The sequence below is a fragment of the Crinia signifera genome, chromosome 5 (assembly GCF_055691185.1).
Source record: "Crinia signifera chromosome 5, ASM5569118v1, whole genome shotgun sequence".
NCBI lineage: Eukaryota > Metazoa > Chordata > Amphibia > Anura > Myobatrachidae > Crinia > Crinia signifera.
In genome coordinates this window covers 41201227-41225723 of record NC_139221.1, presented here as the reverse complement: position 1 = coordinate 41225723, position 24497 = coordinate 41201227, and the positions used below count along the sequence as shown (strand labels likewise).

Genomic DNA, 24497 nt, shown 5'->3' with positions numbered 1-24497 from the left:
CCGAGTATAAACACAGGAACTAGATGAGCAGGAACTGGAGCAGGAATTGGACCATTTGTGGACCAGACCGTGAGCGCTGGACCAGCCGGACAAGCAGAGCCTCTGGGAGCTGAACACTGAAGACTCACGCAGGGATTCCAGGAAGCAGGCTTGAACTGTACGGAACATCCAGCACATGTAGCAGGAAGACAAGTTGCTGAAGTCAGTTCTGCCTCTGTGAGCAAGATATTTATCCCCCCTGCCTTGTATTGATTGGAGGAAATGACAGAGGGCAATCTGCAATCTGAGGCAGGAATCCAGAATACTTCAGTCTGAACTAAACAGGTGAGCCACATGGAACAGGAGAGCAAAGGGTTACAGGTGATTCCAGCTTCTGCCTGGATTTCAATCAGGTGCAATCAATCAATGAACCAGCAATGCACAGACTGTCTGGCAGCATGAATGGAGACAGGACTGAGTCAGACTGAGACACAGAGCAGAATCACCATACAGGTAAGCTTGACTAAGCAGATCTGTGACATCAGCACATTTCCCACTCTAGCGCTTTAAAATTTGTATGGAGAGCCTCCAAAACTGTAGATATGACTCTATAGTGGAGACTACTCTATATATTTTCTGGGAATATCCCAAAATTCCAGGTTCTTGGCAGAATGCTTTACTAATATCAATTAAGATCCTGGGAGATAGCGAGCCCTGACAACTCAGGCTTCTGAGCAGCATTTCAGTAGTGCATGATGAAATAGTCTCTCTTCAAATTTTGAAACCACAGACTTAAACTCGGTCCTCATTACCCCTCACAGTTCATGTTTTTCAGGTCTTCCTCTTGTATTTGTTCTGTGTGCAGTTTCACCTGTCACATAATCAGGCAATTGGCACTCTGCCTTGTGTGTCAGGCTGCTCACCTGCAGTGACTTTCCTCATTAAGGGGGCTTGTCCATTCTAGCTGTGCTGATTGGATATTGCTCCTTATATTACTCAGTCTGACCTAAACTCTGTGCTGGTCATGCTGCTTGTTTCTGGCTATTGCAGCAGATCATACTCAGTCTTTCCTGACAAACCCTTATCCTGTCTAGCCTGAGATATGCCGAGCTTGCTGTTGCTCTGTCTGTGTCCGTATTCTTCTCCTGCATATTCCAGCCTGTACCTGCTCTAATAGAGCTTTTTCTTTAGTCCTGTCTAATATACCTTGCACTGTCTGTCCCTGCTCATACTGAGCTTCTGTCTATGTCTTGTGTTCATATTACTGTCTTATTGTGTTCTTTATGTACTTGCTCCTATTGAGCTTCTGTGTGTACAGTATATACCTTTGCTTACATGTCAGTGCACCTGTGGTGGCGCTGCTCCCCAGTCCAGTCTAGTAGTCCATGTGTCTGCCTGAAACTGGTATTGCTTCACATTCTGGTTCTGTCTGTTTGTCTGCTCACATTGTACTCAGGCACCACATTGTACTTACACCTCGGCCATTGCAGTTCACTGCCCAGTGCTTGGTAATTTCATCTCCAGTGGTGTGGTGCTCATGTATACTATCTGCCGCAGTGATCCTGTGCTAGTCACAAACAGTAGTGTGCTATTGTCTATTGTTTGTCCTGTGTGTCTGGTCCTTCCTTTTGTGTCCCAGTCTGACTCCAGTCCTGTATTTGTGTTGCCCAGCCTCCTGTAGCAGCCTTGTCCCTCCGGCAGCACCGGAGTGGGAATGGACCTAATTCGCACTCACAAATGTGGCTGTTATAGGTGAAGCCTTAGCCTGCAGGAGGCTTTAAGCACTGCTGGGCAAGTGCAACAATGCCACCTATACCACCTTGGTGGCATCCCTAACAGTTCTTTTTCCATTGTTGTCTTTGAGATGTTGTAACTTTCCCTTGAATGATATTGCTCCAATTAATTGTACACATCTGGAGAGGATTTACTGGGGCTCGTCCTGACTCACAGGCAAAGTGGCTATACCTGCGAGCAACCACGGAAGTAAGATTCCTCACCTTATGCTAAGGTGAGGATATGATTAAAGGGCAAACTACAAAATCAAGTTAGTCATGGTGGATTCCTCAAACACGTCTCTCTGGGCAGTGCCGGATTAAGGCGGGTGGAGGCCCAGGGGCAAAGAAGGCAACTGACTGTCGGCAAACCCCTCCCCCCTCCACCGTGACACACATACACATAACATGGATGGGACACACGCAGGATTTCTTAGAAAACCTCTATTACAGTATGAACAGCTAAGCTTATCGTTCGTAGTGCTCCGATACAAATCCCAGTTTGTGGAGGCCTCAGGACAGAAGCCTTTGTTGACCCTCTCTTAATCTGGCACTGTCTCTGATATAGTGTGACTGCCGCTTTTATCTGCATACAAAATGCTATGTTACAGTGGTTTCTAGAACAAAAACACTGTAATATTCCATTTCTTATGCAGGTACAGTGGCAGTCACACACACTCTTCAAGGCTTAATACATGTGTCCTTATGTCTGGTGATCTGTATGAAGTCTATGCCTGCTAGAGAGTAGATTTACATAGGGATTAGGTTGTTTTCCTTTAAGACCCCCAAAAAGTAACAAAAATGGACAGTAGGAATTACTACAAATGTAGAGAGCTTGTTTTTTGGGCTCTAGCTTCAGAGTATTTGGAACACAGAACATGCCCTACCAGCCCATATAACTGGTTGGAGAATGGGAGCTGAGAGAGTGAGGATTACCCAGAGGAGGGAACTACATACCCTATCTGAAAACCAAGCATGCCCCCGATGCTTGATGACCAGACCATAGCTACTCTAGAAGAACGTATTTTTTTCTAGATGAATAATAATATTCTACTTGTTAAAAGCCTGTAAAAATTACAGCTTCCTCAATGTACTCACTTTGAGCTGTGACAGTTTTTAGCCCAGAATCTCTTCACCCCCCAATCTCTGTTACAGTACCTCTCTCCATATACTGTACAGCGAGTTTGAAACAGATGAGTGCCCCTGCAAAAATTGCTTTCACTTTTTGTTATGATATCTTTTAGCATACAAAGGAGTAATATGGTCCGCTGAGTGACCGCTAGTGGTCAGTGGCGGTACTTCACCTCATAGAGGTGAGGAGTAGTTAGCCTTTTATAGATAGAGATAATTCATTGATCTGAGGTCATACACACACACAATGGGCAGATGTATTAAGCCTGGTAAAGATATAAAGTGGAAGGAGATAACGCACCAGCCAATCAGCTGTGTTTAAAATATGACAGTTGGAAGTTGATTGGCTGGTGCGTTATCTCCTTCCACTTTATCTCCAGTTTATCTCTTCACCAGGATTAATACATCTGCCCCACAGTGATATAAGCCAACTACTCAGTATGGCAGTGCAGGTTCCAGGGTTCTGCTCTGTCAGGTTAGATCTGTAAATCTTGTACAGTACATTTTTGTTTCACTAGAACCAGAACACATGACAGAACAGCTTCCTTTATTTTGCAGATTACTTTTCCCAACATCTAGGAGAGTATGAAAGTGTTCTGGCAGCCCTGGAAGACCTGAACCTCTCCATACTGAAGGCTATGGACAAAACAAAAAAGGTAAGAAGACCAATTACAATTTCTTTTCATGAAGTCTCACCACAGTTTTATTTATCCATGTGCATCCTTCATTACCTGCCAATGGTTATATAGTATTCAGCAGCGACCGGTCTGCAGGGGAGATCGCTAAGCACATATAAACATACATGTTATCATGTATATACAGCATGAGCTGGACGGTTTCCCTGGAGATCGTCAGTGCTGTACGGATCGGGGGGGATCCGACACCTGGGAATCAGAATAAGGGCGAGATGTATCAAATGGAAAATGCGGTAAAACACCTTTGGGTGGCGATACCCTATAGAAGCCTATGGGCTTCTTTTCGCCGCCCGCCGCCTCGCCGACCCCCCCTCTGGCTTACCTTCCTGAAGGGTCCTCCTGGACCCCGGAAGGTAAGCCCTGCCTCCCCCTAGTGAAGCAGCCGGACATCCTTCCGGCTGCAGGGGGGAGGAGGAAGCGCCGGGGACAGCATGCATAGCTGTCCCCGGCGTGAGAGGAGAGCGTGGCGGCAGGGAGGTGACGGAGACCCCCCGCACACCAGAGTACAGGTATCGCGGGGGGTCTCCGTCACCGCACCGTGATGCCAGCCGCATATGTTAGTACATATGCGGCAGCATCGCGGCGGGGGGGCGGCGAAGGGCGGCGATGTATTTTAATACATCCCGCCCTAAGTCCTTACATACTCTTAAGCCCGCCTCCAGACTCCTGTGAAACTATCCAATGGGAGTCTGGGGGGCGGGCTTAGAAAGAGTGTGCAAAGTCTTATACTGATTTCTGGGCGCCACATGGCCTCCAATACGTACAGCGCTGATTATCCCCGGGGAACCCATCCAGCACATATATTACATATACTAGCTGACCCGCCCGGCGTTGCCCGGGAAAACCTTGGGGTTTCTTTATTTTCAAAATTGCTGAAAAATGTCATCTTACAGTATGCTGTGCCAAAAACCTAAGATTGTAATTTGTTATAGATTCCACCATAATGTTAGAATGTGTTTGCATTGATACTCAATGATGGCAATGAAATCAGGTGTGGTGGTGTTGTTTGAAACACAACGCTCCTGAGTTGATAACTTGTATGTGTTGATGAATTCCACATCCACTCCTGAGATTTAGCACCTACTGTATGACATATCCTCCAACATCTGAGGGTCAGAAATCGGTACAAAATCAGAAAGGGACGTGACCACACCTCCATTTCTATACTTTCAAATTGTACAGTTTCTAGGGTGTGTAATTACAGGCGCGAAGGGACCGGGGTGGGTGTTACCCCGCCATAATTAATTAAAAATTCACTGCTCCCTGCCACTGCTACTCCCCTCTCCGAACCTGCAGCAGTCTCTGAGGTCTGGGGATCTGTAAAGCACATGCACCGGGCATCTCTACCAAACAGTGGGGCAGCCCCTGAGTGTGGGAGCAGGTCCACGGGCCTGGCCACATGATGTCATGACGCGACGCACGCTACCCGCACCATTTTAATGCCCCACTGGGAATGGGTGCAATGGGCCAAATTCTTCCCTACACCCGCCGAGCCAATCCACTGATCCAGCCATCACAATCATCAATGGGTGCATTGATAAGGTTTGAGTGTAAGAAGTTGAAGAATAAGACTGAGAAAAAGAATTGCCATGTTACAAAGTGTACAATTTATTCAATAAATTGTGAAAAAAATGTAAGTGTACATTGAAGTACAATCAAGAAATTAAAGTAGGATTAAAAAATAAGTTCTGATTCAAACTGATAATTGTTTGGATGGGGTGGGTTGTGAAACAAATCTATAGGTGGGGGTATGGATATTGTGGGCATAATTGGTGTTTGTTACACCTACATGGGGCCCTAAATTGATGGGATTTTCACTACAGTGTCACGGTCACATTGTCACCATAGGGGGATTCCCAATTGGGGTCCAGGTGGTCTTTTAGGGACCCTTTACAATCCTGTAGGTCTCTTCTCCTTGAGCTTACGGTCTCCCTTAATGATAGGCAATCACTGAGGGAGACCATAGGCTCCAGGAGAAGAGACCAACGGAATTGTAAAGGGGTCCCTAAAAGACCACCTGAACCCCAATTGGAATTCCCCCTACGGTGACACTGTAGTGAAAATTTCTCAACATCTGGGTACCCCCTGTAGGTGTACCAAACACCAATTATGCCCACAATATCCATACCCCCTCCACCTATAGATTTGTTTCGCAACCCACCGCCATCCAAACAATTATCAGTTTGAATCATAATTTATTTTGTAATCCTACTTTCATTTCTTGATTGTACTTCTATGTACTCATATTTTTTTCACGATTTATTGAGTAAATTGTACACTATAACATGACAAATCTTCATCTCAGTCTTATTCTTCAACTTCTTACACTCATAACATTCAAACAAATGCATGCAGCGCTCATGCCCATCGACCAAACATTATCTATGAACCAAAAGAGTCTGGGAAACCCTTAAGGCAGAGCAGTGCCTGATATCCAACTGACTAACAGGGTGAGTGCAGTGTACCCACTTTGTATTGATCAATGGGTGCATTGGCCAGGACAAAGATTTCTCAGTGCAACTGGAGGACTGGAGAGACGGATATGGGGAACAAAGTAGAAATGGTACATTAGGTACAGTTTTTATTTGTTCCTTCGTCCACGGTTTCCCAGATCGTCGATCTTTTCCCCAGATCATCAATGAAGGAAAATTAAAACTTGGTGTTTTTTTAAAATTCTAAGTGAAATTTCCCAAAAACGGCTTCGAGGTGCACACCACCGGGTCCAGAGGTATCTTGTTGCCAAATTTGGTGTCTCTGAGTGCCACGGTGTGTCCGCAATGCGACGGACACGCACACACACACACACGCACACAGACTCTTCAACTTATTATATAGATAATTGTTTAAAGCCTTCACCATAATGTTAGAATGTGTCTGTCATACTCAATGAAAGCAATGAAATCAGGTGTGGAGTTGTTCCTTCGTCCACGGTTTCCCAGATCGTCGATCTTTTCCCCAGATCATCAATGAAGGAAAATTAAAACTTGGTGTTTTTTTAAAATTCTAAGTGAAATTTCCCAAAAACGGCTTCGAGGTGCACACCACCGGGTCCAGAGGTATCTTGTTGCCAAATTTGGTGTCTCTGAGTGCCACGGTGTGTCCGCAATGCGACGGACACGCACACACACACACACGCACACAGACTCTTCAACTTATTATATAGATTACATACATGGTAACATGTATGTTGATATGTGCTTAGCGATCCCCCCTGCACTGCATGGTGATAGCATTTATTTAGATGTGTTCTATTTGAGACAGAAGATTATATATAACCCCGCTTGCCATGTGTTGGGAGAAGTCTGATAATTACTAGCAGTAAAGCTGGGTACACATATGTACAATTTCCTTTTTCTTGCGACCGTTCGATCGACCGAATACACGTTCGGCCGTCCAAAACATACGACCGTTCTGCGCGTACACATATGTACAATTTTACTTGCGACGTCCGATGTACTCCCGTCCAAACAATCGCAAGAAGAAGTATATGAGAGACCCTGTAACCCTTTGCCTGCTGTTTTAACTAATGTGTATATAATGCCTCACTGCTCAACACTTTAGACGCATCACTTTAAGACATTAATCAATGTTGAAGTTTTAATAGAGTGGGCTGGAAGCTCTTTTCAGGGCCTCATAACACACTATTAAAACTTCAACATTGATTAATGTCTTAAAGTGATGCGTCTAAAGTGTTGAGCAGTGAGGCATTAAAAACACATTAGTTAAAACAGCAGGCAAAGGGTTACAGGGTCTCTCATAATGCAGCATACCACTGTGCTTTGTCAAACTGTCAAGCATATCGATCGAAGGTGCGTACACACTTCACTTTTGTTCCGATATGGAGCCGTCCTGTCGGATGAAATATTAAGCAGCAAAGAACCTTCGACCGACCGACCGTGGACGGCCAAGAGCGTTTTTGGCCGTTTATCGGTCGCACAGCAGCAATTGGGACAGCGTACACACCTATACAATCGAACGGCCGTTTGCCCCCAGATTGGAAGAACGGCCCGACGATTGTATATATGTGTACCCAGCTTAACTTAGCCGAGTTCTGCAGAGTCATTTCAGATGTTAATTACAGAGCACGAGTCTCTGTATCACTGATACCCTGATACAGCAAATATCCTGCTGGCTGGGACTAAGATAATTTTGCTTAATAATAAAAACTGCTTGAATAGGAAAAATAGCAACCACGTCTAATGTACTGGATCCAGCTATAAGATTCGCATCATACTGTTCTACATTATGTACCACAAATATAACCATAATATATCATATACAATATAGTCTACACTACAGTAGTGCCCGGATGTAATAGCAGGGTCGTTGACTTTTGAACGCTCCTCTCCGGGAGAAGCCCGGAGACTTTCAGCAGAGTTTGGGGGTGGGGCTTAAGCGTGCCGTCATTAAGCCCTGCCCCATGAAGAAAAATGACCCGACATGCCGATCTCCGCGGAGGGGTGGGACTCAACGACGGCGATTATGACACTTTAGCCCCGCCCCGGAGATCGGCAGATAAGGTTATTTAAACACCGCGGTCAGAAGGGACGAAGCCGCAATCAGGGGGGGAAGCGGGGGTCCCCCAGAATCCGGGAGGCTTGCCCACCTTTCCGGGGGGCCGGGAGGGTGACCCGATTTTTGAGACCCTCCCTGCCATTCCGGGAGGGTAGGCAACCCTGTGATGTGCGAATGTTGGCACAATTCCGGTGACATAGCTTCTAGATTTAATTCTAGTTACAGATTCTAGATGTAACCGACTTAAATTTAGTACTCACATCGGCTATTATATTTGGGGTTATAGGTTTTCAGAAGTTCAAGTGGTTTGCTGCACCTAAGATTCCTAATGTGAAATTAGCCTGCCTGATGCACTGGCGCTGTTCTTGCTGTTGTCTTGACAAAGACCCAGAGAGGGTCGAAATGTTGACTGTCTTTATTATGGATTAAAAAAAGGACTTTGACTACAATCTGGTGAATGCTCCTTGCTGCAAGATAATAATTTTGCAAACCCTTGGATATTGTTTGGTAGCTCTGAAGACGGGACTACTTTATGGATGCACCCCAAAGTTGCACCTGCTTCTGGATGTGAGTGCGGACTATGGGTCTTATTTTGGTTGACTCGTTCAGATGCATGCATGTGTACGGATTTCTCGCGCCACCCATTCGCTCACTGAGTACAAGCAAGGATATGGGTGGGCAGCTGACGTCGTGCACATCACGACCGCATTTCCAAATGCACGCCCAGCATTTTAATGGGAACGCCCATGAAACGCAGGGCGTACGCATATGGTAATGAGCCTAAACAGGCTTTCACACCCCTCTCCACCCCCTGCTCGGATGGCCACGAGCGTGCACTCGCCAAGCAGAATTCTAGCTGAGTTCGGACAGTCTCTACGTACAGAAGAAACTTTGCGCATGCGTATAGGCAAACCATCGGCCGCCCGTCCAAATACGCATCCGAACGAGTCAACCAGAATAAGGGCCTATGTTCAATTATTAATGTGAAATTATTGATATTTAGTGGTAGATTCAGACTATTTCGCACATTTCTGAATTTGGCCCCGTCCCTGATGGCGGGGGACTGCGTTTGTGTGCAGTCCCCCGCAGCCAGTGCCTTTGGTGAAATTTTCATTTGCCGGGGAGCTTGTTGCATGATTGACAGGCAGGAGGCGTTCTGGGGTGGGCACCCAGTGTTTCATGGGCGCACCCACAAAAATGGTGATAGCACACATAGAAATGCTGGCCGGACCCTAGCGAGCACAGGTGTGCCCCCTGCCTGTTTGGTGTGGGCGGTCGACATCACATGATGTCAGCGCCCGTGCCAAATTCGCAGAAGACCGTTCAGCTTAAAAGTAAGTGCTGGCTTCATTTCAGCTGCGAACAGAGGAAACGTGTGCAGGCGCTTGATGTGCAGCGAGGGGATTCGGCGACAGGGGAGGGGGCTTCACTAGGGGCGGCGATAACCTGCTCGCTAGGCTCTGAAAATATGCAGCCTAGCAAGCAGTTCTGAATCAGGCCCTTTGGGAAACTGGCATAACCTATAAAAAAATAATTTTACTGCACTTTTCTTTATGTATTCACAAGGATGTATCACTGGGGCGAGTTCATATTTGCCAGAGGACTATGGGCCTGATTCAAATTTGAAGCCTGTCTGATCGTCCAACCGTACGCTGTGCACATTTTCGAACCATCCACGCGAACAGTGATGGCTGTTTGCAAGTTGAGTGACAGCCAGTGGCCATTTTGGGGCTGCACACCAGCATTTTCTGGAATTGCCCCAGAAAACGCAGGCAGTGCCTGGCCATTAGGAGGGAGGGTTGCTGATGTCAGCAGCGGCCTCCTCCCCATGCCCTTTGCAGCAGCAGCCTCCTCCCCACGCCCTTTGCAGTGGCGGCCTCCTCCCCACGCCCTTGGCTTTCTCAGTGCTGTGAGCATTGGGAAAAACCATGTTGAGTGAGTGCTAATGGCTTTCCCCTTATGTGCACGGCCACAAACTTATTTGCCGCTGAGAACATAGGTGGGACAATGCACGTGTGGGGCGCGGTTTACCTGATCGCTGAACTTCAAAGATTCACACAGTCACACATTGCCAAATTTTTGCACTGACCATAACATTATAATGCCCTCCACATTAAAATGAGCACATCAGATTATGACACATTGCAGTGGCCCCTGGTTCATATCATGCCACATTACAGTGGCCTCCAGTTCAAATTATGTTACTTTGCAGTACCCTTTATCATTGTAACATTCACAGCCTGAAAATATAATGTCACATAGTTTAGGCTGGTCAAAGATCAAACCCAATTGCTAAGCAAGCAGATCTGGGAATTACAATCTAGTACTGTGTTTCATATGAATATGAAACGTGAATTTGGCTGAGAAAGGAAATAAGTATGCAACTATATAACTGTGGTCCAGGTCTCCTAAACCTCTGGGCCCCATAGCAATGACACCCCTTATACCCATTAGTTATGCATATGGTGTTATTATCACAAGGCTCCCGCCTGTATTTTTAACAGCTTATTTTTATTAAATTCAGGCAGTATGGGAAACATGATATGATTATTAAAATAAATGTGAATTAAAAGGTTTGGAGGATAATTTATTTGACTAATTCTACTAATGCTCATTAGTATGTTTAGGTGATATTAATAATGTGAAAAGGGTTTTCACTTTATATTTCGAACTATAACATTGATAAATGTGCCAGGAAGTAACCGTTTTTATCTGCAAGTAAAATTTACTGGCATGATTATTAAAACTGACACCAAAATATTTTATACTTGTATCTCTTAATGTTTAATCAAACTAACACAAAAATAGGTAGAGAGGGAAAAGGTGATTTTAGAATGTTTATTTTACTTTTGTTAACTGCATCTTTTTTATTTCTTCTTTTTTTTTTTGTCGTTACATTATAAGGCCATTATCTTTTCCTTGTTTTCTTCCAAGCCTTTCATGTGTAGATCAGAGAGAATGAGACTTAGGCCCTTATTCTGATCGGTGCGGCCCGATCAGAAATATGCGGCCAGATCAGAAATATGCGGCCACGACCGTGCAGGCGAATCCCCGCCTTCCATACGGATCGCCACCTCCGTCCGTATGCGGATATGTGGCGATCCGCATGAAAGTGGACGGGGATACGCCTCCTCCGTCTTGGGAGCAGCCCCTGCATTCGATGGTCGCCGAACATCGAATGCAGGGCCGCACACTCCACTAGGTCCCGCCACCCAAGACCGCACGGACACTTGTCCGTGTGAAATCATGTATGGGGGCGGGCAGCTGACGCCCCGTACCCACGCGTCACGGCTTCATTACCATGCATACGCCCCGCGTTTGCATGGGAACGCCCATGAAACGCGGGGCGTATGCATAGGGTAATGAGGCTAAGTAGCCCCTCACGCCCCTCTACACCCACTGTGCGGCGTGTAAAGAATACGTGCGGCGAAATCGCCTGCACATGCGCAGACGATAACCATCGGCGGGACGACCGCATGCGGAGAAATCCGCACCGATCAGAATAAGGCCCTTAATGAAGTGTAATATTCATATACGCTCCTTGCTCCTTTTTATATTTAATCCTTCATTGTCCTGAGTATTTTCTGGTTCACAAATGTGTTTCACAGGTATTTAGGTAATATTATTACCGACACCTTTTATATATGCTAAGAAAATGTATACTGAGGGGTAGATTTATTAAGCTCGGTGAAGTGATAAACTGTCTGGTTTTTATCACCGTCCAATCAGATCCTACCTGTGAAGCTACCGGCTTGGTTTGAAAAATGACAGGTAAGAGCTTATCACTTCACGAGCTTAATTGTTTTTTCTCTGAGAAAATTTGCCGGAAACCAGACGAATTGCCAGATTCGCTGAAAAGTATGGCGAATTAGAGGCATTGAATACTGGCCTAAGTCTGGGTGCTTCAAATAGGTTTTGCCTTTGCTAAATACAGTGGGGTCTATTCCCAATGGCCCCAGAATGGAATCGGTACATCTGTCAGAATGAACTTAGGTCTACAGTCATTAGGTCGACCCCACTAGGTCGACTGGCAGGAAGGTCGACCTGACTTAAGGTTGACATGGGCCAAGGTCGACATGACTTAAGGTCGAATTTGCATAAAGGTCGACATGAGGAAGGTCGACTGGTCATAAGGTCGACATGGGTTTTTCACTGTTTTTTATCTGAATGTCGACACAGTCGACATGGACACAGTTGGCATTGAGAATCGGACCCTCGCATCGCTCGCTTCGCTCGCAATGCTTCGGGCACGGTGGCTCGCTTTGCTCGCCACAGCTTTAATAACCTCCTCCACGCCCTAGTGGATGGTAGGGCATGAAATACCGCCTGTCGGCACATGTCGGCTCAAAAACCAGTGAAAAACCCCATGTCGACCTTATGACCAGTCGACCTTCCTCATGTCGACCTTTATCCAAATTCGACCTTAAGTCATGTCGACCTTGGCCCATGTCGACCTTAAGTCAGGTTGACCTTCCTGCCAGTCGACCTAGTGGGGTCGACCTAATGACTGTAGACCTAAGTTCATTCTAATAGATGACTGCATCCCCCCAGAATAGCTTAATAGTATATTTGGGTTTAGTAGACTAGGTGCTAATGGGAGATCCTATCTAGGTCTAACTAAACTCCTGTATATAGAAATAGTGGTGGAACTTTTGGGTTGTGCAGTGGGTGACAGGGAGGGGGATAAACAGGTAAAAAAAAAACAGTGGGTGACAGAACGAGTCTGACATGGGCAGCATCTCCGGGAGTAGCTCAGAGAGGAGACCCAATGCCGCACATCGGGGGCGGGGGACACAAGGCTGATGTCACAATGTCCAATCCACACAGACTGCGTTTAGTGGGTCCGTGGGGAGTGGGTGGGGCTAAAATGAATTGAAATTGCGCGATTTGCTAAATTTTAGTCTGCAATCCTGAATTTGTTTAAGTGGCTCTGGGGGTTGCTGGGGCTTTGGGGGGCATGCGAAAGACTTAACCACCTTCCAGGGGGGGGGGGGGGCGGGATGAGGACCCGATTTTTGGAAGCCTCCCAGCCGTTCCGAAAAAGGTAGACAAGTATGCCTATTGCCAATGTCGACCTAGTGCATGTTGGCTTTTTTACGTGTCCCCCTTTTCACTGTCACCCAATAGTGGTCGATCTAGACACAGGGGCAGATTTATTAAGCTTAGAGAAGAGATGAACTGGAGATAAAGCGGAGAAAAGGTAAAAGGAGATAAAGCACAGCCAATCAGCTGTGTTTGAAAAAGACAGTTGGGAGCTGATTTATCTCCTTTTACCTTTTCTCTGCTGTATCTCCAGTTTATCTCTTCTCCAGGCTTAATAAATCTGCCCCCATGTCTTTCTTTCAATCCGCAATAAATCACAATAATAATAATATTTAAAGAAAAGGAAGAAAGAATATTCCGGTGTATTTTGCTTAATACCTTGATATTCTCGTACTACAAAAAAAAAATTTTTTTGTATTTTTTTTTTTTTTTTTTTTAATGGTAGCCGCTTTGTAACAATACGATAGTGTAATGTGCCCCTCCAGGGCTTCTACCACAGGAAACCCTGCAGCTCATTGGTACATTTATAAACTATAGCACAGCACTGACTACAACAGGGAAGGTTATTTCTATAGGGATTGTGCTGTGTATGCCAGAAGCTGCTGTACCACTGGGCTTTGTCCTCTGGATCACGCAGTTACTGTGCATTGTGTCTTTTATCACATTCACCTTCTGTTTAAACTCTATCAGAAAGGAATAGTTCTTACTGCAGCCGGGCTCTCGCAGTCTTTCCCCATAACTGTGCGCCATTGTCTCTATGCGCATTGTGCTAGAACGTATCATTTTGCTATGACCCCAATTTATTTTTCCTTTTACATACTCAAATAAATGAACATTATTTTCTCTCTGTTCCCCTTTACTCTGTGGGAATTGTATTAAGTTTATTAGTTAACATTTTATGAGGCATGGAGGTACCGTGACATAGAGCTGGACTGGCCCCGCTGTCTGGGGACCCCACCTCCTCCTCAAGCTCCAGACTGTGCACGTGAATGATACACTAGTATGCACATACTTTATACTGTACCGCATAATTGCCTACCCTCCTGCATTCTGCAGGAGACTCCCTGAAATAGCAGCAATCTCCCTCTCTCCCTCATTAGTCTAGCAATCTCCCTCATTGCACCTAGACCACATTACACTGTTACATTTTTTGGTGAAAAGGAATGAAAGATAGATACAGTTACATTTAATCATAGAGTAGTTCTTACTAACTGCTTTGGTGCTCATCTACATTTGTATATAATTCATTTTAAAAGATTCCTCTCAGAGAGGAAAAGATTCCTCTCAGTGCACACCCACGCTTCTAGATGCCACATTCTCTTTTCACAATCTCTCCATGGGGGGGATGTTCTAACATCCGCACCCCAGCTCCACCCCCTATCGCCGCCCATCGCATTCATAATTATCGCATATGCACTAACATATGCGATAATTATGGCAAAGGACAGCTCTTGCATTTAGAGCTGTCCTTTACGGTGAGTCAGCGGGTCCCATCGGGACCAGGCGGCTCCCCACTACCTCCCTTACCCGGCTGCTGCTGCGGGGGGGCTGGCTCTCCTCCTCCCTGCACCCGGAAGAGGATCATAGTGCAGGGAGGAGGAGGTCACAGGTCCGGGCAGCACAGCTCTGTGCTGCCCGGACACAGGTGGGGGGGGGGCAATGCGGGGCGGCAGGGGTCCATGCAGCGCGGTGGTGAGTCACGGCTGTGGGGTCGCATTAGAAGCCCATAGGCTTCTATGGGGCATCGACAAATTTTTCTGGTGATGCCCCCTGCTGCGGTAACCCGGCAGGGATACTTAGTGCATCCCAAAATGCGTTAAAAACCCAACAACGGGGTTTTTACCGCATTTTTAGCTTAGAGAATCTCTCCCCATATATGGACACGCCCTTTGATTGGAGCATGACATGCCCCCTTAATGGGGCGCTGTGCAAAATTCTACTACCGACTATAATCTCCCTGAAACTAGTTTTCAAAAGTAGGCAAGTACGCTATACCGGACTATGGTGTATTCTCTACAGTGCATTGCTGTTATTAATCTGGTACAACAGCATGATGTTCTAAAAGTGTTTATAGGCAGTGATAGGCTGGCGTCGCCATCGCCATCCCCTACAAAGACAAGCCCGGCTCCATCTGTATGTGCTGTCTGCTGACTACACCTGTGATGGGTTATGGTATATTAGACTCCTCCCATCACTCTGTGCCTCCACAATGCTGCCATGTCTGTGCTGTCTGCTGACTACACATGTGATGGGTTATGGTATATTAGACTCCTCCCATCTCTCTGTGCCTCCACAATGCTGCCATGTATGTGCTGTCTGCTGACTACACCTGTGATGGGTTATGGTATATTAGACTCCTCCCATCTCTCTGTGCCTCCACAATACTGCCATGTATGTGCTGTCAGCTGACTACACCTGTGATGGGTTATGGTATATTAGACTCCTCCCATCTCTCTGTGCCTCCACAATGCTGCCATGTATGTGCTGTCTGCTGACTACACCATACCCTCCAACTGTACCGTTTACCCGGTACAGTACCGTTTTCTAACGGCCTGTACCGGATAAATTCCCCTGTACCGATTGTACCGGTTTTCTAGCCTTCAGCCACAGCACTTGACAGGCACCTCCTTCCTTCACTTCTCAGAGGCCACGGAGACTCTGGGAGTTGTAGTTTCCAACCACCGGCTATTCCCCAGGGAGCTTGAAGGGGAGCTGCCAAACAAGACTACAACTCCCAAGGTGCAACACAGCGGGCCCGCCTCCTCCTGCTCGGGGATATACTGTAGTACTTCACTCAGTCATGCATGCTGTCTGGACTCGTAGTGTGCACTGCAGTGCACTGCGCAGCAGGGACAATGAAGTGCAGCAGGAGAGGACCAGCGGGGCAGGGAAGGTAAAGTGATTATGTTGAACTCACACACACAGGTATTAAAAGTATAGCAAAGGAGGTGTGGCCACGGCCATTTCCCGTAGCCGCATCCCTCTCCGATATTTAAAAATAAAATAAATTGTACCGATTTCTGACCCTCACATGTTGGAGGGTATGCTACACCTGTGATGGGTTATGGTATATTAGACTCCTCCCATCACTCTGTGCCTCCACAATGCTGCCATGTATGTGCTGTCTGCTGACTACACATGTGGGAGGTTATTCATGTGCATAAATGACTATGCGCATGCTCAGTAGCACAAAATCGATCCCCCATGTGAACACGCAGGGGACTGATTAAATTAGAATCGCTCCCGTGATGTGATGACCTTCTGCATTTACCGGCTGGGATCCTGTAATTTTGTATCCTGTATTTTTATTGTCTGATGGGGTCCCAGAGCAAATAGTTTGAGAACCCCTGCTGTAAGCTAATGCTAATTGCTGGATGGCTGATAGCAGGGGGAGACACCGCAGGAAGTTATGATTTTTTTTTTAACAATAGTAGGTGCCTCAGTGCATTGCTTTTGCCTAGGGCCCGCAATGCCATTAAGATGGCCCCGGAACGTTGAATAGGACAATCGGCCGGCGAGTGGGTTAAATAGCGAGGATCAATGGTTTTCTGTGATACTCGCTGTCTAACCCCCTCGCCGACCGTGGCGACCCCCATTGAATACGGCCCCAAGAGATACAAGTTGAACGTTAAGGTTACTTGAGTGTCTGATCACACATCCAATGCTTTTAGACTTGGAGTGACAGTGGGCTCCATGATAGTTCAACTTTTAAAAAACAACATAAAAAGTCAGATTGGAATTTGTGAAAATGCATACTGGCCCAAAGGCTTCTGGGAGAATGTTTTTTTTTGGGATAAATGAGTCACAACTGGATCTTCTTGGCTACTCGCATTATCTCTATGTATACAGAACAAAAGAGAAAGAAATGACTACCCTACCCTACTGCGGCACACAGTGGAGACTCACTTATGTTATGGGGTGGCTTTGTTGCATCTGGTATAGATTGCCCTCCGACAGTGCACAATGAATTTTGGTTTGCAATGTCCACTCACTCACCCCCACCTCACAATTTGCATATTCTGCATTGCTAGTCCCTACACATAACGTCCCCATCCATCATCCCTCCCCCATTTGCCCCAACACATTTACAGGCACTTTGAGAGGACCAACTCAATTACATGCATGTTTTTCTGGCAAAAACATTCCTTCATCATCCTCGCATGCAATACCTCGCCAACACCTAGAGCACATGTGATACATCGTATGCAGTCATTTTGTGATATATCATATGCAGTCATTTTGTGATATATCATATGCAGTCATTTTGTGATACATCGTCAAAGTATTGCATGCAATCCCATTCACTTCCCTGGGATACGATGTATCCTTGATGCAGCAGTGACAATCTGCATATCCGATCTGATGTACATGGGATCGCGCATCAGATGTGAATCATATACAATCTGACAATTTTCACACAATTTATCGTCCTGATGCATCAAAATCATGTAAAAAGGGCCAAATCGTATTAGTGTATGGCCAACTCAAGACTGGAGGTTGATTGACAGCACCAGAGATCTATCCAGGATGAAAAAAAAAATGAAAAGGCAGCTGATATGGCTGTAGGATTGTGTTGCTTAATCTCCCACAGTGCTGCCACCTATAGTGGAGGCAGAACTATCATTGGTGCAGCAGATACAGTGCTCCGGGGGCCCCTGAGGTCTAAGGGGCCCACTACTGCACCGCTTCATGTAACCCACTGTTTTCCCCTGTCACACTCTGCCTACCCCTGCCTCTCCCTGTCACCCTCTACCTCTCTCTGTCACCCACTGCCATGTTGCATATTGGGAACTTGGGTTGGGGTGGAGGAGGGGGGCCCAAATTATATTTTTGCACCTGGGCTCACCACCCACAAGTTATGCAAAATACCTCTAGATAACTACAAAGAAAGATACAGAGATTTCAGCTGATTTGCTAAATAAATATTTCCCTCCTATCACTCTAGCCAATCACAGTGCATGGATTATGAATACTGTAAGTCAATAGCATCAAAAAGAAGATTGTTCTAGCAGGTGCTCTATTTAGGTGTGGTATACTAACAGTGCGCCAGCTTTACCTGAAGTTCCATTAATTCTCTTTAAGGCACCTAATGAATTATGCTGCTTGGCCTATACCTTTACTTAACTTCTTATGCCTAGAAATACCTCGCACAAACGCCTTAATCTATAAATAACGACACAGACAACCATTGCATAAGTTTAAACAGGTCATGAATATTTATTGTAATTGTATGACCCCTATTTGTCTAAGGCACGGGTGTCAAACCCAAGGCCCGCGGGCCGAATCCGGCCCGCCAGACCAAGTCTACTGGCCCGCGCTGCCGCTGCCAGTCTGTAAAGCCGGCTGCCTTCTGAGAACGCTAGCGCAGAGCGTTCCCAGGAGTTCAGTGCGCTGCCCGGCGACGTGCGTGATAACGTCATGCCGTGCACCCTGCGCAGTACGCTCAGGCAAAGGAGCAAAGCCTGAGCGTGGGGTGTGGGTGCGGTGACGGCTGGCCTGCCCTGGCGCGCGACGGAGGGGGGATCAGCACCTTTTGCGGAGCCTGCTGCCACACAGCATTGAAGTAAGTGCAGCAGTGGCTCTCACTCCAAATAATATATGTATGATGCTGGCTATGGTGTGACACACCTGCTGCAAGCTGCAGCACAGAGTCTTGTCACATGGTGGCTTGGTGGGCTGTATTGCTGGTATATGAAATAAGCATATTTCATATACTTATTTATTAAATAAGTACATTAAATATACTTATTTTAATATGCCACCAGCAGCCCACCAAGCCACCATGTGATAGTTTTGGGATTCACTTCAGAGTCAGACCTTGGTTGACATGGATGGGATGGAGACCTTTATTGGAGGGAGGGTCTCCATTTCCCCAGAAATCCTCAGCTTGAGCTGACTAGTTAAGGGGGGTTAAGGGGGGCAAACAGGGCCGGCGCCACCACTAGGCAGCCTTAGGCATTTGCCTAGGGCGCCGGCCACTGGAGGGCGGAAGTTGGAGCAGCTGTCCCCCCCTCCACCCCTGTCGCCGCCGCATCGCCTATTGCCGCCCCCCGTGGAGTGACAACCGGCCTTTTGAGGGTGACCAAACTGCTGATGCGGCCCCCGATGAATTTGAGTTTGACACCCCTGGTCTAAGGGATGGCAAAGAAAGCACTTGAGACCAGCACCAGTCACAGGGTGTGACTCATGGTAGCGATCGAAGCGCCCCAATCCGACAACACCCCTTATTGTGGGGTACAACCCGCGCTGTAACGGACATACCACCCCTTCTATGGCCTGGCGAGGACACTTCCATGAAGTGTCCAACGTCCCACCGCCTGAGCCGGGACTCGCCTGCTGTCCTGGCAAAGGGAGGCAATACCGCACAGAGACCACCTGACACCCCACCTGACTGCTGGTCGAGAGCGCCTTCTTGCAGATTAATAATTAAAGCTATAGAAGCCAATTTGGTGAAAGGCCAGGTAGCACAGATGGAAAGGGATAGGGAGGGTGGGGATCCAGACTCAAAGAGGAAGTACTTCCTACCAGCATCACCTAATATACCCCTCTCTAAGATGACGCCCCTATGCTACCTGATTGGCAGATCTACCTGCCACTCAACCTGAGATTTCCCCTGGGAACTTTGCACTTTCTTCAATAGCTTTATTTACAATCATCAAATTCACAGGCTCTTAAATTCACTCGAGCCTGTGCAGCCCTCGTTCTATCTAATTTTTATTTTTTACCCATTCTACTACCTGAGTACAGTATTGTTTGTTCTTGCTATTAGTGCTGTGACATATGCAATTGATAGAAATACACTGAAAATAAATTATGATCTCAAACTGCGCACATGTTAAAACAAAACAAAGTAATATGTCAGTGTAAAAAACCATTTGCAACAACTACGTGTCATTGGTAGTGAGAATAGTGATGACATTCACTAAGCTGTCACCAAGACTCTTTCCCGGGGAAGACAAAATATATTAAAAGTTGAAAGATAGATATAGATTTTGATGGCAATGAAGCAGAAGTTGCTTGAAAAAGGGGAAAAAGAACAAGACAATTTCAAAACTGAAGGATGGAAAATAATTGAAGCTTACTTGAATTGTCCTGGTACTTCCACATGACTGTTATTCCCTGCAATATTGGCAGAAGAAGAAGCTCGACCGTTATGAAAATGGGACTTGACAGAAAAAGTGTCCAGTGCTTTTGGCGGAAAAGTAACAGAAAATAGAATCCGTTATCTCCCAAAATAATACAGAGATGTGGACATTTATAAATATTAATATATATGTGCAGGGAAAAAAACCAGAGAGCGCACGATGTGATTATAACGTAAAGAGCACTTTTACTGAAGTAATATAGTCACATACATGTAAGGTTTAAAATAGCAGGTATGCAGAGGTATATTAACCCGGAGAGGTGAATCAGGCAGCCACACGCTGGTACGAGTAGTGCGGCAGCAGCTGAAAACCAAAAGCCGGGACCAGGACAGGTCAGTTGACGATCACAGCGTCACAGCAACACGTCATCAAAGGACTTCGTCGCGCCTCCTGACGAAGTCATCCAATGACGAAACGCGTTAGTGCGGTCCTTTGATGACGTGTTGCTGTTACGCTGTGATCGTCCACTGACCTGTCCTGGTCCCGGCTTTTGTCCCACAAAACAAAGTCCCACAGCAACGATTTGCCTTGGGACCGCTGTAAGTTCACCTTTAGAAAAGGTGTTGTGACATCTCAGGGGATTTAAAATATAATGAGAAAAAGCACCCTCTAGTGAAATAATGGTAAAGATTTATCACAGTAATCTTCCCTCAGGGCTCAGTGGTACCCAGGGTGTACCCGGATGTTGCGAATTGTACTCTCTGTTCGGTCACCCATGTGACAAGAGATGTGACTCAACTAGTAGTGTTCATTCTAGTACCCGCTATCTTTAAAAACCCATGCAGTTCCTCTTCCCTGCCTGGGGTGTCACTGTCTGCTGTAGTGCTTCTAGCACAGTGTAGTATGTATGTATATCCGCACTGAAATGCAAATCAGACCTGTGCTAAAAACGCCACAGCAGTCAGCGACACCCCAGGCAGGTAACAGGAACTGCATGGGTTTTCTAAGATAGCGGGTGCTAGAATGAACACTAAGGGGGATATTCAATCTCCGTCGAGCATCTCCCGTGGGGGAGATGCTCGACGGGCCCTATTCAATGCTGTCTTCCCCGACAGCATTGAACAGGGTTTCCTGCCAGAACGAGCCCGACATCTCTAGCTGTCGGGCTCGTTCTGCCGGGAAGTGACGAGCTGCCGGCTGCAGCTCGTCACTTCCCGGCCGCAACTCGCGGCCACGCCCCCTTCTCGCCCCGCTGCAGGCGGGACATTGAATCCCGCCTGCGTGTTCTCGGTCGAGCTGACCGAGAACGGGACTGGGTCACGGCAGGCGAGCAAGCTCGCCTGCCGTGACCTGAAGATTGAATATCCCCCTAAACTAGTGTGCCACAATGTGCAGATTTAAGAGAGAGAACTCCAATTAAATTTAAGTAATGGAGTGTATTAAAGTGCAAAACATGCCAGCTGGCAAATGGGGTGCGCACTTCGGAGATGCTTGCGTGCCCCATTCTAGGCAATGGACGAGTCTGGCAAGTGATGTATGGCTGTGATGCTCGAGCAGCAAAAAGTTATAGTGGCTCCATGGGGGGGGGGCTTCTGGGTACTCAGAAACCCCCCTGCGTGCGTTACTGAGAGAGAAAGGTAAATAATGGGAAGTGAAGGAATGATGAGGTGTGTAACGAGAGATGTAAGAGAGAGAGAAATGAGCACCAGGCTGGGGGAACAATGGTAGTCTTAAAAAGGAAGGGATGATAAACATTTTGTGCAATGCTACAGGGTGTAACTTCTTGTTAGGGGGGTAGCTGGGCCATTCCCGGGCAACAGGTCTGTACCATCACCTTAAGGTGGGTGTTTTTTAAACCCAGCACCAGGCTCGAGGGCTGGTGCTGGTTCCCAAAATATGGGGACAAAACGAGTAGGGGTCCCCTGCAATGTTCCCTCTAATTTTACGAATGCTGTGTGCGGCAAAAGATTTTGTTTGTGCAACTTTGGAAGGAAATTTTAATTTTTGTGCGTCACTTATATATAACTGGAAAATGACATTCAGCATATGTGTTAACTTTACTTCAAAATGGTATTAAACATTTAAAACACAGCACACAATGTAGTTAATGGGTGAAACACACATTAATTGAGTCCACAACTGCAAAAAGGGACCACTGCTGCTTTGTGCGCTCTGTTGTAATGTCTGTGCGCACGCTCGTCGAGTTGTGTGCGCGCGCACAGCTTAGAGGGAACACTGGTCCCCTGTATTTTGTGAACCAGGCCCAACCAGCCAGCAAAGTAATGCAAAGTAATGCCACAGCCGGGGGGAGACTTTTTATATAAGTCCCCCCAGCCAAAGCATGGTACTTGTGTATTATAGCGGCGCCCCCGATGTTGGTCGTACGATGTTTTTATCGCATCGCATGCCATACACCCGATGGCATGCGATGCGATGCGATTTTTGTCCCCTATATGATGAAAAATTGTATAAGCACCCTGAAGGGTGCTTTTAAGCACCGAAATGGGGGCTTACAATGTTAAATGCACCCCCACGCCACCCCACCCCCCCACTATAAACGTGAACCCGAAGCGTGGCGAGCGCAGCGGTACGCGTCCTACGACCTTTTCATACCCCCACTATCCACATCGGCGTGGAGTTGAGAATATAAAGTGTGGCGAGCCCGAAGCGTGGTGAGCGGACGCGGATACCTTCACAGGTATCCGCGTCCCCTCACGGGCTTCACAGGTATCCGCGTCCCCTAGCGGGGCTTGCTGCGCTCGCCACGCTTTGGGCTCGGTGGCCGTAGGACGCGTACCGCCGCCCCTCGCAGGCTCGCTGCGCTCACCAAGCTTCGGGTTCACGTTTATAGTGGTGGGTGGCGTGGGGGTGCATTTAACATTGTAAGCACCCATTTGGGTGCTTATACAATTTTTAATCGCATCGCATTGTATGCCATATACAATGTCATTCAATTTTAAAATTGTATGACATTGTACAACATCGCGTGATATCGCATCGCATACCATCGCATGCCTTTTGGTATGCGATGCGATGGGCGCCGCTATAATACACAAGTACCCAAAGCATTAACCCCCTGACCGGGCACTCAGGGCAGGGGTTCTTGGGAAGTGTTGACCCCCCCAATGAAGGGGTCCCCCCTCCTGAATTTGCCTACCCAAACTGAAGCTCGGGGCTGTCCCCGGGCTGATGGTAGTGTCAAAAAAGAAAGAAACTATTGTATTGTTGTGGAACTACAAGTCCCAGCAATCCTGTATACCATGCAGCAACTTGGAGAACCACAAGTCCCAGCATGAGGGGCATTAAAGGGACCACTGGGACTTGTAGTCCCACAACAGAACAAATAGTTAAATAAAAACACACACACCATGAAAGTACAACTTTATTACTCACTATGCACATCCATACAGATACCTACCTTGACACATAGGTAGGTATCCTCCGTCCACTGGCCCTGAAGAAATCCATATGGGGTACCTGTGGAAGAAAACCATACTCACAGGGGTCCTCCAGCATAGATCGCGTCCTCTTCTTTCCAAGTAGGTATTCAAGGAATTGTAAAATAAAAAAACGAATGACCCGACACTGGACTGGGGAGAAGCCAGAGGATGTGCGTTTACATCCTGAGGCTCCTCCCCCTAAATAGCTCTATTGGCCACCTAGCGGCACCTAGTGGCCGACCAGGAGTTGGTAGGCAGCCAATAGCGATATTCGGGGGAGGAGCCGCAGGATGTAAACACACATCCTGCGGCTTTCTTCTCAGTCTGTAGGTTCGCTTACTTGGAAAGAAGAGGACGTGATCTATGCCGGGGGACCCCGTGAGTATGACTCCCATCTTAGTAAATTTCCTCCATGGAGTGGTACTACAAGAGCAAACCAGGAGTTTTTTAAGGCAAAGTAGTGGAATATTCTGCATTCACGCATTTCCCTTTGCTGCCTGCAAAGGATTCTCGACAGCATATTAAAATGAGCACTTTATGATTATGTTAACTTGTCCAATTACATTTAAGCCCCTGAAAACAGGGGACTGTGAGAATACAAATGGTTGCAATTCCTAAATTTCATGCAAAATTTGGTTCAACCTCTTGAATTAAAGCTGAAAATCTGCACTCCAGTGAGGCACACTTCTACTAGGACACTGGAGAGGATACTTCCATTATTTACCTATTTTAGAGCAACAATGGAATATTACAAAGAGAAAAAAGGCGCTCACAGAAAAGTCTTTAAAGGAGTTCTTCTGTATCCGAATTAGCAGATGATGTCTTCAAATGGTGTGA

The 24497-nt window shown here is 46.7% G+C and overlaps 1 protein-coding gene across 1 annotated transcript in view; it reads left to right on the top strand.

Annotated features, from left to right (window-relative positions):
• NECAB1 (N-terminal EF-hand calcium binding protein 1) overlaps positions 1–24497 on the top strand; it is a 207254-nt gene that overhangs the window by 97245 nt on the left and 85512 nt on the right. The window contains exon 5 of the mRNA XM_083187086.1: positions 3441–3538. Within this exon, the coding sequence (XP_083043212.1) occupies positions 3441–3538 (98 nt within the window). The remainder of the gene's footprint in view (positions 1–3440; positions 3539–24497) is intronic.